This window comes from Rhynchophorus ferrugineus, unplaced genomic scaffold, assembly GCF_030347505.1.
Source record: "Rhynchophorus ferrugineus isolate W39M unplaced genomic scaffold, kcgeb_rfMv2 rfM8, whole genome shotgun sequence".
In the NCBI taxonomy this organism is placed as follows: Eukaryota; Metazoa; Arthropoda; class Insecta; order Coleoptera; family Curculionidae; genus Rhynchophorus; species Rhynchophorus ferrugineus.
The window spans coordinates 17,433,006-17,449,014 of record NW_027472587.1 but is presented as its reverse complement, the minus strand read 5'-3'; the positions used below and the strand labels follow the sequence as shown (position 1 = coordinate 17,449,014).

The following is a 16,009-nucleotide window of genomic DNA, read 5'->3' as shown; positions in this document are numbered from 1 at the left end:
TTACCTGTACATTTAGCTTCTAGTATTTTAACTGTCAGTGACGTTATATTTCAATATTAACTGGCATTAAAGGTATCTGTCTATTACCGATTGCTGTTATATGTAAGAAAAACTTTTATTTCTTAGTAAATAAAACACAAATGAGAGAGACTCTGAGAAACTATATCCTTTCTATTTTTTTCTCTTTTACCAGATTGACCAGCTAGAACCAAATGGTCTTCGGCTGATATCGCCTCAGGTTCGGGGTATGTTATTTTTGCGGGCGACAGGGGCCCTGTGTTACGACTGGGACTGTCGTAGTTTGTTTACTACCGCGGTTTGTGGATGGGTAGGGATTTTATCAAGGAGTTGTCGTGTTCTAAGGTTCCTATGGAGAACCTCACACCGAGCATCTTTATGAAATTTTTCACAAACGGGATGCCTAATTCGAGATGTGTATTGACGTTCCTCATTAACCATTCAAGTTCTCTTCGATATATACCTGTATATTGCACGGATAGCAGATTGGACGGACTAGTATTTTATACAGTGTCGTTGCTTGTTGCTTTTTCTGCAGAGTAGTGGAAATAGTAGGCTGTACACGCCATTTCCTTTGCAAATGGCGTGCTGTATTTGGGAATCCTTCCTTAATATCCAAAAGTGTACAGCTCAGCATTCTCATCGCCCGGTCCCGATGCCACGTCTGGCTCGATTAGCGAATGAGTAATCAGGTGCCCTCTACGTAGTTCCTCAACAATGCCGTTCTATATTTTCTTATATATATTTCAAGCATATTTTTAATTTCATCCTTGTCATCGAAAATTGGTTGCTCAGGTACGTTTTCATTATGTTTTTATAGGTATTACCCGACCATTTCGACATCAAGATCTAATTGTATAAGTAGTTGTTATATCAATTATTTTGATCTCTATTTCTATTTATTTAAGATGTTATACTTATATTGTTTTATAAAATATCATTTTTAAAACAATTCAACAATAATCCTACAATATTAAATATTGTCATTTATTCTTATCAATTGAAAATATTATTTATTTGAAATAAAGACGGTGATTTCTCGATATTATTGCTGTATCAATTTACACATCCACATAACAAAAATAAAAGTGAAGGTTATCTTCGAAATATGAAATTGAATAACAACCGCTACAACCGGGCGGACCAATGCCAACCGTGATCGCTTTTACTATCGAGTCGTCGCCTTGGTTGACTTGACCTACCGTACAGCAGCGATCGGCTGCGAATTCTCCGTAATTATATAGCTTGCAGTTGACTCAGTGGTTCTCGACGTTCGGCGGTTATACGTTGGTTTAGTTTAGTATAAATAAACGTTTTTGAGATGTCTGACGTGCAGGTGTTCATCGAGGAAGGTATACTTCGAGGTACAACAGAGAAAAACCACGCTGGTGAAACTATTTATGAGTTCCACGGTATACCTTACGCCAAACCTCCTCTTAACGAGCTGAGATTCAGGGTATTTATTTGTTTTGATAAAATTTTCTATAATAAAAATTAACTTTTCTAGCCACCTGTACCAGTGGAGGCTTGGGAGGGCGTCAAAGATGCCACGAAATCAGGTAGTCCATCTGTATCTCGCGATTATATCACTCGAGACATAATAGGATCTGAAGATTGTCTTTCTTTGAATGTATACACCAGACGTGTAAATATCCTGTTTAACTTATTAATTAATTATATTCACATGAGTTTCTTTTAGTTACCCAGCGAAAGTACTGAGAAAAAACCTGTTATGGTCTTCATTCATGGCGGTGGGCTAGTTTTGGGATCCTCCAGACGGGAGTCCTACGGTCCAGAACTCCTATTATTGGAGGATATTGTTTTGGTAACGTTAAATTACCGGTTGGGGATTTTGGGTAAGTTTAATAGGATACATTAAAAATCATCGTGGTCCGGTAGACTGACTATACCGCGCTGGCGTGAGTGTCCCCAGTGTTCAACCAAACCAAACTTCTGATATCGACATAGTGTTAGTCTTCAAGGCGTAAAATATACTGTGTGTTAGTTATTAAAATAAAGGGCAATGTCTATAAGTTTTATATTAAGCTATATATACCATACATATGTATATATAGTAAAAATGACTTTAAAAAAACAGTAAGAACATATATTTTAAAATTCAATATTAATTTTAAATTATAAATTAGAAAAAAAAACCATTTTGCATAACTAACATAAAATGCATAGACAGTATTTGGTCGTATACAGACTATCTATGAATGATTGATAGATTTGTCTCACCCTAGTCGTACCAGTGTGTCTGCTAACAAATTCGTAGGAATAAGCTCGATTTGTTCATAGAAAATTGTTCGATTTTGCTTTACGCTATCAGATCGTTTCACCAGGCTGCTACTGTGACCGAATTTCTGACCAAAAGCTCAAAAGACTTATAGTTCCTTTTTTCGCTTTTTTTCTTTTTCCAAAAGTCAAATTACTGTGTCTAGGTACACATTTCAGTCAGTAGAACGAATGAAAAAAATATTATTTCAAGAAAAAAATGCTATTTTCTATTTTAATTCGAAATCAATTTGAATTGTAATTATAATCAATCAATTATCAATTATAAAGTGTATAAACAGTATTTGGTCATACACAGATGGAAATAAAACGATAAAACAATAAAATAAACTGAATATGTAGAAGTTCGCGCAGAGAAAAGGAATCAAAAACGATATATTTTCCATATCAAGGAATTTATGTGTAGTTGGGTTGTAAATTAACATTTTTGCCTTTTCTAACATCCCTAGAGCACTAAACACTGACATAATTCGCTCTGATTTATGTCAACTTATCATGGCGCATTGCTATATTTTCTAATTATATAAAATACATCACCAATCTCGGCTTAAATATGAAAGTAAATTCATTTTTATAGATCAACCAATTCAAACGCATTAGATAATATTTTTTCCCTTGTATTTAGGTTTCCTCAGTGTCGATGAACCATCTCTGGGTGCCACTGGCAATGCCGGATTGAAAGATCAAAGCATGGCACTGCGTTGGGTACAAAGAAACATAAAGTACTTTAACGGGGATCCGAATAACGTCACCCTTTTCGGAGAGAGCGCTGGTTCTGCATCGGTTCATGCCCACATCCTTTCTCCCATGTCTAAGGGCCTGTTCCACAAAGCCATCCTGCAAAGCGGTTGTTGTCTGAACTCGTGGTTCTGGGGATTAAAGAACAACGCCAGGGAGGTTGTTGAAGCAATGGGACTCGAAGCAGCAACCGAGACGGAAGCGGTGAACATTCTCCGCACTGCTCCTGTGTTGGATATATTCAAAGCACAAAACAAAATACCCGATGTAAAGCTCTATTGGACTGGTGTTTCGGTGGGTGTCATCAGAATTTAATTTGTTTTAGGCTCTATTTCCTCAACAACGAAGACCCTTTTCGGCAGTGATCGAAGTACCGAATCCTGATGCGTTTTTGTCGGAAAATCCGGCGGATATCATTAAAAAGGGGACTTACAATCACGTTCCCATTATCATGGGCTATACGGACAAAGAAGGAATGCTCAATGACTTTGATATGTCGGTTCTCAATCAATTCGATGTTATCATACCTAAGTTTGCCCTAAAGTTTCTTATTCCTTTCGAGTCAGATGTCAATAAAGAGGAAGATATCCTTGAAATAACCAGTCAACTTCAACCATTGTATTCTCCAGACCCAAATAGTCGTCATCATGATGTATGATGCTCATTCATCGATTTCCGATATAGATTAATTTCTTGTGTTTTTAGGAATTTACTGATGCTAACTTCTTGGTGGGCATCCTCGAGGCGGCTAGGCTTCATAAACTGACCGCGACGGTTCCTTTGTTCCTCTACAGAATCTCTATCTCCACCGAGTTAAATTTCTTGAAAAGAATCATGAAGAATCTTAATGAACCAGGTACGTCATAGCTCTAATGAAGCTCTGCTTTTAAAATTTCTCGATATTTTTTAGGTTGTTCCCATGCTGATGACTTGGGCTATCTATTCCGTACCGAGTTAAGTCCTGTTATCGAGCCAGGAAGTGTGGAAGAACGATCCATGAGAAATTTCGTCACTTTATGGACGAATTTTGCCAAATGCGGTCACCCAACGCCGGATGAAAGTTTGTCTGTCGTTTGGCATCCGGTTGATGACGTAGATGATCTGAAAGTACTGAACATTGACAGAGAGCTCGAATTCAAGAGAGTCCCCGAGAAGGAAAGGTTTGAAGCTTGGAGGAAAATAATGGAAAAATGGCCACGTGTGAAATATCATTAAATATTCCAGTAATTAGGTTTGTCTCTCTAAAAAAATACCACAAGGAACCTTGGACTTCATAACCATATTCCATTATCAGTAAACTGAGGACAAAAAAGTATTTTTATAAGACTGTATTATGTTTTTTTACTATTGTGAAATGAATTATTGAAAATGAATGGCCAAAATAAAAAAAAATATACAACAGAAATTGTGGAGATATTATTTATTTTTTAAAATAAGAAAAATCTTCAGATATTAAGAGTTATATTCAATAATATTTGGATCTATTTGGTGGTTTACCAGTTTCGACGTAATACACGAAAAAGTTCTCCTTACTATAAAAGTGATTTAGTGAGAGAATGATAATAGTAATATATAAGGTAATATCAAACAGTAATGTCAAAAGAAAATAAAATATGTAATTTGTAATCACAAGAACAATTTACAAGTACATTACATTTTCATTGAGTTACAAGTAAGCGTCGGAGAAGCAAGGATATTTTTGTATCTACTAAAGACTTTGTAAAAACGAATGGAAAGTCAAAAGCGATGCTTTTGTGTGTTTGGCAGAAATGGAATCAACATGTTATAGAAATAATTCTCTATAAAAGGATGTTTTGAAATAAAATTCGTTTTGTAATTATTTACTTACGTATATTTGTATTTCCAAAACTGGGAAAGCGCTTGAAAGAACTATTTGAACATTTTATGACATATCTAAACATGGAAGAGCTTTCTAAAGCTTAGATAAAAATAGTTTAACAATACGAAATAATTTTAAAATATAAAAAGATCAAAAAGTCAAATTACTACATTTTAATTTTTTATTCACATTGTTATCTTATGCTGGTAACAATCTAAAATTCAATACCATATGTTTTCTATTTAATTTTAATATTTTAACATTATAAAAGAAATGTTGGAAGTAGATTGAATGTGGTGATAATACATTATTAGATTAGTTCGATCTTAATTATCCTTGAATGAAATGTTATTTACAGCAACAAGATCTTTTGAGATCGAAAATTTATATTTATTTGTTTACCGAAAATATTGTATTTCATTTTTATCAGTTCAACATACCCATTTATTGTCAATACAAATGCAACAGCAACAGAAAAATGTGCTAAACTCGTTATATATAACCGACACAGAAAATAATTATGGTAATATTGGAATTGTGGTTGGTTCGTTATGCACTTGCAACTGAATAACATAAATAGCCTTGATAACCTTGGTCGATGTAACCGCAATATTCGAAAAATACCCGGTATCATCTGTTAAATCACTGTCAATTCTGTTTCTATTTACTAATAACTTATTACCTATATTTTGCTTAATATACATCACAATCTACCATGATATCGTCGAACATTTTCAAAGTAATGTGGTTTATGTCGTTAGTGAGATTATTTATAAAGTATCGCGTCGATAGAAGGTCAGTGTTAACTTAAACAGTGATACCGTTGATACCTTGAAATGACTGACCTGGTTGTGGATACGCAAGAGGGGAAATTACGTGGGAAAATAGGGAAAAATTACTCTGGTCAGACTATTTACGAGTTCCTGGGTATACCGTACGCCAAGCCCCCCACAAAGGAACTTAGATTCCAGGTATTTATTTACTTTTAATTAAGAATTTGGGGCGTTATAACTTTGATCCTAGTTTTTGTATCAATTTATTTTCTGCTGGATTATAAGTTTGTATACATTTTAATTAATTTAACTATTAAATAATAACTATTAAAAACACATCTCCACTTAGTAATGTTAGTAATACAATTATGTCTTCGGCTTTTATATTAAAAAAATTGGCATATTTGGTATACTAATATATTAAATTATTAAAATATACTAAATTATTGTTATACGTTTGAAATGGTTGGGAAACTATTGGAGAAAAAAGCTTCTGGTTAAAGTTTTCGGTTAAAAATAAATTTCAGGGGCCTTGTTAATTCCGTTATCAACTTATTTTTGTTATATCATTAAGCCATATCACATCGACGTTCAAGGTGTTCTTCAGATATTGGAACAAGTGATACTTACAGGGCATTAGATCTGTACTATACAGGGGATGCATTAAAAGTTCCCAACTAAACCCCCTTAGTTTTTAACGGTTTGTCAGAGGAGTCTACAGCCCGGCGTTATTATAATAGAACATTTTTAATAATATGTTGGGGAAAAAGTAATTTCGTTTTTGTTTATTTATTTTAATTTATTTATATGTAAATTAGGAGTTATGTAAATTCCAAGCAATATTCAGTAGTCTAATCGACCAGTGTAGAGTTTATGAAAGAACGTTACTATGCAGGTATGGTAATTCATATACTGGACAAGTTGTTAAAATGAATTTTCCGTTGTTTTTCCGTCTTTTAAAACGTCTATTTCAGCCTCCAGTACCTGCAGAACCTTGGATCGGAATCAAAGATGCCACAAGACCCGGTCAGATATCCCTATCCACGGATGAGATAAGTTTCGAACACGCGGGATCCGAAGATTGCCTAACTTTAAACGTTTATACTCGAAATGTAGGATATTTTGTACATAATTCGGATAATTGTCGTCGTGTCCTAACAAATTCTCAACTATTCCAGTTGCCCGACAATAGAATCGATCGGAGACCCGTCATGGTGTTTATACATGGCGGCGGTTTGACCGTAGGTTCCTCGAGGCGCGACGTGTACGGCCCAGAATTTCTCCTGCTGGAGGACATTGTTTTGGTAACACTTAATTACCGTCTAGGCGTATTGGGTAAGTTTAACGTCATACACGAGGTAATTGTCGGGTGTTCAGGTTACGTAATTAGTTAACAATTGCAATTTAGTTTACAATTTGTGATATGAGAGCAATAAGTGGGTTCTATATCGGGCGTGATGGCAGGAATAAAGAAATAAGGAATATATGATAGAGATATTCTTAAAAAGACTGCTATTGAATAGTATGTGTATTAAAATTAAATTATGAGAAATTATTTTCATCTTCGGATATTAACTAAATGACTTAACATTGAGGGACGTAGAAGAGGATGTTCTTATTGAATAAATGATACAGTGTAGGAATGTTCGTCTGTCGGTCGGTCGGAATATGTGGCTGTCGATGCGATTGTTTGTCCGAACACTCACTACTATTTTTGTGGAAGGAATTTGCACGGAAACAGAAAACACTGCTTGAGTAAAAACTTGTTTATTGCGATAGTAAATGATACGTATGGTCGACTGGAGAATGGATAGAATATTAGGTTAAGGTAAAGAAAGTAGGGTAGCGTTGTGGAAGTTGTACTGTTACAAGGGGGTAGAGAAAAGAAAAGAGAGCAAGACATCGTCGTCGTGGTCTTTTATAAACGGGAATTGCATGGTACCAATCTACCGGCGTCGCCAACCTTTGAACTTGCTGTAGGTGAATGCGTGGTGGCTTAAAGGGTTGTAGCGGTCGCTACAACACTATTCCTACAAATTTCATTGTCCTGCAATCCTTCCAGATCATCTTTACAACACTGCGGTTGTGGATATACTAATTAGTTATTCTATTAACTATTTTCAGTAGTAGGGCCATTTTAAACTCGTGGTAGTGACGCGTTCTTGTAACGGTAGTATGGGCAATATTTTCTGGAAGTGTTCTATAAGATGCTTTAAAGTAATAATAAGATAGTTTTTAATACATATGTTCAGGTTTCCTCAGTGTCGATGATCCATCAGCGAACGCTACAGGCAATGCGGGATTGAAAGACCAATCTTTGGCCTTGCGTTGGGTACAAAGAAACATCAGTCACTTCAATGGGGACTCAGAAAATGTGACACTTTTCGGCCAAAGCGCTGGGTCTTCTTCAGTACACGCTCATATTCTATCACCCATGTCTAAGGGTCTGTTCCACAAGGCTATAATGCAGAGCGGCTGTTGCTTGAACTCGTGGTTTTGGGGTTCAAAGAATAACGCCAGAGAGGTAGTTAAAGCCATGGGAATTCAAGTCCAGACCGAAGCGGAAGCTGTGAAGATTCTTCGGGCTGTCCCAGCGATTGATATTCTGAACGCACAAGATAAAATACCTGAGGTAATGATTTATCACATTTTGATATTACTTTTAAACTACATCTATTTTTACGTGTTGAATTTTTTCTCAATCTCAATATTAGAAGACAAGTTTCTCTCGTTATTTCTTCAAGACTGATTTGGTATTTGAGAAATATTCTCGAAATCATCAACTCACGCAGTGCTAAGAGAAGTTTGTGAGAAGTATCAATTTTGTATTGTTATTGTACAAATAGTGTTAATGTACCTGAGCACTTAATATAGTAAAAATATTTCCGAAAGTAATTCATCAATGTAACAAATATTGAATATAAATATTCTTACAGAGTTGTAAAGTTGTTGTTGAGAAGGAAATTGAGCAATAGATATTACTTCCCTGTTAAATGAAAATCGTTTTCCAGGACTTTTGTGAGGTGTAAAAAGAATCTAAGGTAACGAAAAGGTAAAGTTCCAAAATCAAATAGATGCTGAAAAATTCGTACAGTCATTCTTATTTTTAATCGACCGAAAAAGGAGTTCGAAATCGAAACGTTTGAACGAAAGAGGAGAAAGAGGAGGAGGTTCTATGTTGGGCTTGTTGCTTGTTCTATATATATATATATATAGTGCACTTCCGATGTGGACCCCTTGGAACCAAATCAGGATCAGTTGTGGGGAAAGGGGGAAATCGAGAGAAATGTTAAAATTTCAAAGGCACGTACAGAATGTTCGCATATTTTTTATCTAAAATAATCGTTTATAATGTTATTACTAAGCTGATGTGACAAAAAATCTGAAGTAATTTAGTACAAAAAACCATTTTGTTTGCTTTTTAAGCAGAAACCTTATGATATGAGACGTAGCAGAAACAAACTAGGTAACCGTTTGTTCGGTGTACCGATTAAAGCTTCATGCTCATAAGCGGAGGTCGCAGCTTCTGGTCCCAACGGGAGCAGCAATTATTTTTTACTCCCTTAGTTTGGTTGGAAAATTTGTCATTGATCACCTAGCGGACCCCGGATCCTGAAGTGTTCTTTATGTTTAATTATCGTTTTTTGTTGCTATTTTTCCTCATACGAGATGGAGTTTTAATGGGGATATCCATTGTAATTCCTAATAAAATAACTACGTAATTTATTGAGTAAAAATCTAGCACTAAAAAGGGAAAAATAAAAAAATTAACATAAAAATTGAACCGACTTCGAACTCACTAAAAGTTAACAAATAATCAAACCCAGTTTCTTAACACAAAAAAAACGCCTTAAAATAAAATACGCACATAACTATCGTAGTAATAACTAAATAAAAATAAACAAAAAACTTATTTAAGCTATCTACTACACCTATTTTATATTCTACTATATACACACAATTTAGCTCAATACACTATTATTCAATATTATTTTAACTATCACCAGCTGATCAGTTTGAAGTTGTCAGATATATTTTTTGAAGTCGGTTCAATGTTTTTGTTAAAAATATTTTACGTGCAGGTTTCTGCTTGGTTGATAAACGTGATCTTGTTCTGGTTGATATGATGGAAAACCTCCTCAGTGTCTCTTCAAACTAAGTAGGATGACAATATTGATACTGTTATTGAATATTTTTTTATTATAGTTTTAAAGTACTGTGATATAATGCTGAAATAGGTGTTGAGAAATAGCATTTTCAATTCTGTTGCCTGATACTCATCAGAGTCGTTTATTTTAGTCGTTGTTTCCAATGGTACGGAGACCATTCTCCGCGGTGGTAGAAGCACCTAATCCCCATGCGTTCTTCTCTGAGAATCCAGTGGACATAATCAAGAGTGGTAATTATAATCACGTGCCGGTCATCATTGGTTACACGGACACGGAAGGATACCTCAACGACTACGACATGTTTGTTTCCAAGAAGTTGGGAGCGGAATTTCCAAGATATGACATCAGAAAACTGATACCTTACGAGCTGAATGTGAACAAAGCAGAGGACGTCCAGGAAATTGTTGACCAATTTCGGGCGTTATACGTGGCCACATCAAATATTCGACATCACGATGTATGTTATAATTATATTAGTAGGCGCGTGAAAACATAGTCCATGTTTTTTGTAATCTAAATTTTTATTTAAATACCCAATAATATTTAAGGCATGAGTGTCCTTTTCTATGTTATTTAGATTCTAAATTTTTGAAAAACACACGTCAGATGCTTGAATTGTAAACTTAGAACGTTAACGTTTTTTTCTAAGGTCAATTGAAAAGTCCCCGGCTGGTCCCTAACCCTCAAAAGATGCGTGTATAAATTTGATAGCTGTCGGATCATTAGCTTGTGAATTATAGCATTTTGAGTGAAGCAACTTTTGTTATTGTGAAAAAATGGATAAAAAGGAATTTCGCGTGCTGATAAAATATTGATTTTTAAAGGAAAAAAAATACAGTTGAAGCAAAAGCTTGGCTTGATGCCGAGTTTCCGGACACTGCCCCAGGAAAATCAACCGTCAAGGATTGGTATGCTAAGTTTAGACGTGGTGAAATGGGCACCGAAGACGGTGAACATAGTGGACGCCCAAAAGAGGTTATAACCGACGAAAATATTTAAAAAATCCACAAAATGAATGATCGTCAATTGAAATTGAATGAAATAGCACATACTCTAAAGATATCAACTGAACGTGTACATGATATCATTCACGACTATTTGGGTATGAGAAAGCTCTGTGCAAAGTGGGGCTGCGCGAGCTCACTTTTGACCAAAAACAAAGATGGGCTGATGATTCGGAGCAGTGTTTGAAGATGATGAAGCGTAATAAATCCGAGTTTTTGAATCGCTATGTGACAATGGATGAAACATGGCCCTATCATTTCACTCCGAAGTCTAATCGACGGTCATTCGAGTGGACTGCAGACGATGAACCCTCTCCAGAACGTGGGTAAACACAAAAAAGTCGGCTGGCAAGGTTATAGAGCTGTATTTTGGGATGCTCATGGAATAATTTTCATTGACTACCTTGAAAAAGGATGGACCATCAACAGCGACTATTACATAGAGTTATTGGATCGTTTGAAGGACGAAATCGCCGAACAACGACCACATTTGAAGAAGAAGAAAGTGCTACTTCACCAAGACAATGCACCGTGTTACAAATCAGTGAAAACGATGGCAAAAATCCATGAATTGGGTTTCTAATTCATCCACCGTATGCTCATCTCCAGATCTGGCCCCCGGCGACTATTTCCTGTTCTCAGATCTCAAGAGAATGCTCGCTGGGACGAAATTTTCGTCGAATGAAGAGGTGATGGCCGAAACTGAGGCCTATTCTGAAGCAAAGGACAAATCGTACTATAAAAATGGTATCGAAAAGTTGGAGGGTCGCTATAATCAGTGCATCACCCTTGAAGGGAATTATGTTGAATAAAGAAAACTAATTTTGATAAAAAATATGTTTTACTATGGTAGGCCGGGGACTTCTCAATTGACCTGTTAATTGCTGAAAGTGTAGGAAAGATCTTTACATGATGAAATTTGAAATCAGCATATGAAGCAGATTGTTGAGCGTTACTGGGTGTTGTTATTAATACAATTTTCATGGATTTGATTCACACACATACATAGTTACGAGACACTATACTTAATAAGACTAAACCAAATCAGGAATACACTGACGCTGACTTCCTGGCCGGTATTTTTGAAGGGATCAGACTTCATCTGAAAACCAGGGACCACCCGATTTATCTTTACAGAATATCGATTAACACCGACCTTAATTACGTGAAACGTATCATGAATATCCTACGAGAACCAGGTAAACGTATCCAACCATAATAATTTGTCCTTTAACCCGATGTTTTTCAAGGCTGTTCTCATGGAGATGACTTAGGGTACTTGTTTCATAGCTTGGTGAGTCCGGAGATAAGACCGAATAGTATCGAGGAGAGAGCCATGAAGAACTTCGTGAAATTGTGGACGAATTTCGCCAAGTTCGGACGACCCACGCCCAAAGAGTATATGTCGATAGTTTGGCATCCGATTACCGATGAGAATAATATGAAATTGTTGAATATCGATAAGGAATTAGAATACAGGGCGGTGCCGGAGAAAGAGAGATTGACAGTGTGGAGGAATATTTTGAAAAAATGGCCCTACTCTAGATATAATTGAATATAAAATAATATCGTTTATTTATATAAGTCCTGGCGCATTCACCATATATATGGAATAATTTAAAATATTTTAATAATAAAGTTGATATTTCGTCTCCTTGACACATAAAGTTTTTTTTATTGGATTGCTAGTCATTATTTTTTTATTATCGATGTTTAGGAACACCCCATCCCAAAATGTTTGGCGTTTTATTCAACTTAATAATTCATATAATCAAGCTGTGCTATTTTCTTTAATCAAAAATAAGGTCTAAATAATATTTTAAGATCCAAAGGCGTGCAATTATAAGCAGCAAGGCGGCAAATGGTTTTGTTTTTAATTTTCGTGTTCGGTCCGAAAAATGCTTCGTTATATTTCGCAAAAAATAATCTAGTTAGTACAAAACTTACTTTTTACAATTGCAGTTAGTTTTATTTTGACAGGTAACCATTCTTGGAGAAATAACATTGTAGTAGTGGTAAAGAACGTCTTCATAGGGAAAGATGTTTCGTAATAAATAACTTTAAAATCCCATAGATACTAAAATCCCGATACTATAGCGCAGTTGAAAGAAAACAATCCATCGAATATTCAAGATATAAAGGTTGTGTTAGTCATTCGTTTATTAAATAAAAAGTGATTAACCCTTGAAAATAATTCCAGAAGGCAATTTTAATCATGTTTTGCTTATTTTAAGAAGTGTGTGTATTTCATAGCTATAAACATGTCACTGATTAGTGTTCGAAATTCAGCATTTGAGACCCATGAACAAAACAAAATTACTTCTTCTGCGACATATTATTTTTCCTCTAAAAATCTTGTTTACAAATGAAAGTGTGTTCATAATTGATTTTGCGCTAAAAAAAATTGAGACGATAGGGCGTCGGAAAAAATCTAGTTTCCGTCGATTTTTCCTCGATGGAAATCTGATGAGAGTTTCCGAGGATTTTCAGGAAGAAATCCTTTTTAACCCTCAATCGATGAAAATATTTGCTTTGTATTTAAAGGGCTTTATTTTAACCGATATACTGTTATGATAAATATAGCTTAAAATAAAAAAAGCTCTACTTACTATAAATCGAAATAAAATGTTCATTGTTAAAATTCGTATTTTAAATATGAATTATGTGGGAACCCTTTAATACCAGTTAATAGGGAGGGATGGTTTGGTACTAAGCAATATTCATCAACCATGAGTGTTAATTTGCTAATAATAGCTGGAAATGTTACAGTGATATATAAAGTAACGTTTCAAAACTTCTTGAAGACTTAATTTTACTAGCACTAGATGATGCGGTGAATTTCGTATCATGTACATATATCCTGAAAATTTCCTGCAAAATAGCCACTTCATCGATTATTGATCAATAAAACCATATAATAAAGATATTTAGAATAAAAAGTTATATGGAAAAATCGGGTCCTATGTTTAAGCTTTTCGGTATCCCAGTGACGCGGCCCAATGTAATTGAAACATGCAACAGCTATATGTGTGTTTCTCTCTCGTTCTGCTTCGGTATTAATAATTCTAACCTAAGCAGTTAACGGCCATTTTTAGGTGATATCATTTGTGTTGTTTATTTACGACAAGTTTTTCGGTATGTCTTTTTATATATATTTAACAATTACTTTAGATTATTCTGAGTATTTTAATTTATTAGTGTAATAAAAAGAAAACCTTAAGGGGATCTCTTATGATCTCCTATGTAGGTCCAAAATGTGGAAAGCCATGGCTGAAACAAGATGTAATTCCTACTTGTGATTTAAATAGTAAGTACTCCGTTAAATAGTAATGATTTATTGCATTGAAATAATTAAAGCAATATTTATTGAGATTATTTACCTTTGCTACAGGACAAGGAAAATATGCCCCCAATGGCAATATTACAATCACATAAGTTTTTTGAGGCTGATAGATATATAGGAGATTCTTCTACCCCAAAAAGACCTAGAAGTAACTATATAATAAAAAACTTATGTTTATTATTAGAGAATGGAGATCCTAACTTCAAATTTATATGTAGTGGTAGTGTAGTGTAGTGGTGTTTTATATAGTGGAGATATCTCTGTGATTACGTTAATGTCTTTATGGTAAAGGAAAATTAATGTATTTGTAATATATCAATAAAATATATTTGAATATATTTATTTTTTTATTTTCCCCATTAAAATTAAAAGAATTTATTTAATTTCCCGCTAAAATTTTTTACTATACATTTATAAATTTTACGCTCAAATTTTTAAAATTCCCGCTAAACGTTTTTAAATTTTCCGCCGTAACTATCATACCGAAAAACTCGTATGGTATGGTACTATTATTGGAAAGTGAGTGCGAAATTGTCCTGTAAAATTTGCTTTGCGTCAAGCGACTTCACTTGAAAACAACTATTATATTTTAATTATTTTGGCCAAGAATTGATTAGAATTATTGCCCAAACCAAAAACTTGTAAATATTTTCTTGACTGCAATTAGAATGCTAATCAAAATTACCGTTAGCAAATAGCTATGTTACATTTCATGCATATATATCAATATACTCGATGTACCTATCAAGAATACCAAGAATATAAAGTATAAAATGGCTAGATAAAATATATTTCCGAACGCTCCCATAAATATTTGATCACTAACAGATATTTAGATTTTTTGGAATAGTGAAACTATTGATGACAGTGACAGCGACACTTTGTATACAGAATTATCGTTTTTGCTACTTTTGTCGCAATTTTTTGATATGTTCTCACTATATAAACCTTCCCTAAACTTCTACAAATATTATAAAATCAAAACTAGTCAAATCGGTCCAGTAGTTCTCGAGTTTTAACGAGACTAACCAACAGAAATTCATTTATATATAAATACAGATCACAAATACGCCATAACCGAGTGTTTCTCTGCCAAAACACGAGCTGTCTGACGGAGCGAAATAGAATTAATTTTACGAAGTAACTCGGAACAAGATAAAGAATACCCGGCAAGAATTCCATCTATCGCTGACTAGACAAGAAACTTTCCAACTTCGCTTCAGCCATAAACTTTCCAGTAACAAAAATTCCCCAATACGTCAATCCAATAGAAATTGAAAACTTTTCCAAAATCCACCGTCTTAGTTCAGCGGTGGAATTGCAACTTCTTACACCGTCTCGTACTATCTTTATTTTCCTCTTTGTTTTATGCGGGCAATCCAAGAATTGTATATTACTCTGATCGTAACTACCATCTTAAAACGTGCTGATAACATGGAGCTTTACGTCTATCAAATATAATCCGAACGACTTTTAACAAATTTTATTATTCGAAGCTCATAAAGATTTTTAATTACGATAAAAAAAGCAGAAGGAATGAATTAGTTTTGATTGGTAGGGTGGATCTGATTTCGTTTTATTCTCATTTAACTTTTTTTAATTTCTAAGCAGATCGTTAAATCATCCTAGAATGGTTTTCGTTTTGACGATTGTCCCTGTTGATGAGATATTATAGATAACTATCTTTACTTAATCATATCAATCTAATATTTTTATTTGGAAATAAAGATTTTGTTAATTTTGTAATCATTATTAAATACATCAATATTTGCTGGTAAATATTCTGATGTGCGAGCTTCTTACAATCTACAAAAGACTCATTCTTC

The 16,009-nt window shown here is 34.5% G+C and overlaps 2 protein-coding genes across 2 annotated transcripts in view; one reads left to right on the top strand and one right to left on the bottom strand.

Annotated features, from left to right (window-relative positions):
• LOC143200771 (uncharacterized) overlaps positions 1-16,009 on the bottom strand; it is a 183,759-nt gene that overhangs the window by 147,279 nt on the left and 20,471 nt on the right. The window lies entirely within an intron of this gene.
• Positions 1,182-12,507, top strand: LOC143201528 (uncharacterized). The gene is made up of 16 exons (XM_076412655.1): positions 1,182-1,474; positions 1,526-1,663; positions 1,718-1,874; positions 2,942-3,321; positions 3,380-3,706; positions 3,760-3,910; positions 3,965-4,267; positions 5,325-5,417; positions 5,475-5,654; positions 5,720-5,865; positions 6,642-6,779; positions 6,846-7,002; positions 7,920-8,299; positions 9,967-10,293; positions 11,889-12,039; positions 12,091-12,507. The coding sequence occupies exons 1-16, from the start codon at positions 1,340-1,342 to the stop codon at positions 12,393-12,395; spliced, it is 3,468 nt and encodes a 1,155-aa protein (XP_076268770.1). The 5' UTR covers positions 1,182-1,339; the 3' UTR covers positions 12,396-12,507.

Excerpts from the sequence above, each read along its gene's own strand:
- LOC143201528 (XM_076412655.1), top strand. The coding sequence starts at position 1,340 with ATGTCTGACGTGCAGGTGTTCATCGAGGAAGGTATACTTCGAGGTACA. Across the intron at positions 3,707-3,759 it reads CAAATAGTCGTCATCATGAT|GAATTTACTGATGCTAACTT; the intron begins GTATGATGCTCA and ends TTGTGTTTTTAG. Across the intron at positions 5,418-5,474 it reads CGACACAGAAAATAATTATG|CCTTGATAACCTTGGTCGAT; the intron begins GTAATATTGGAA and ends TAACATAAATAG.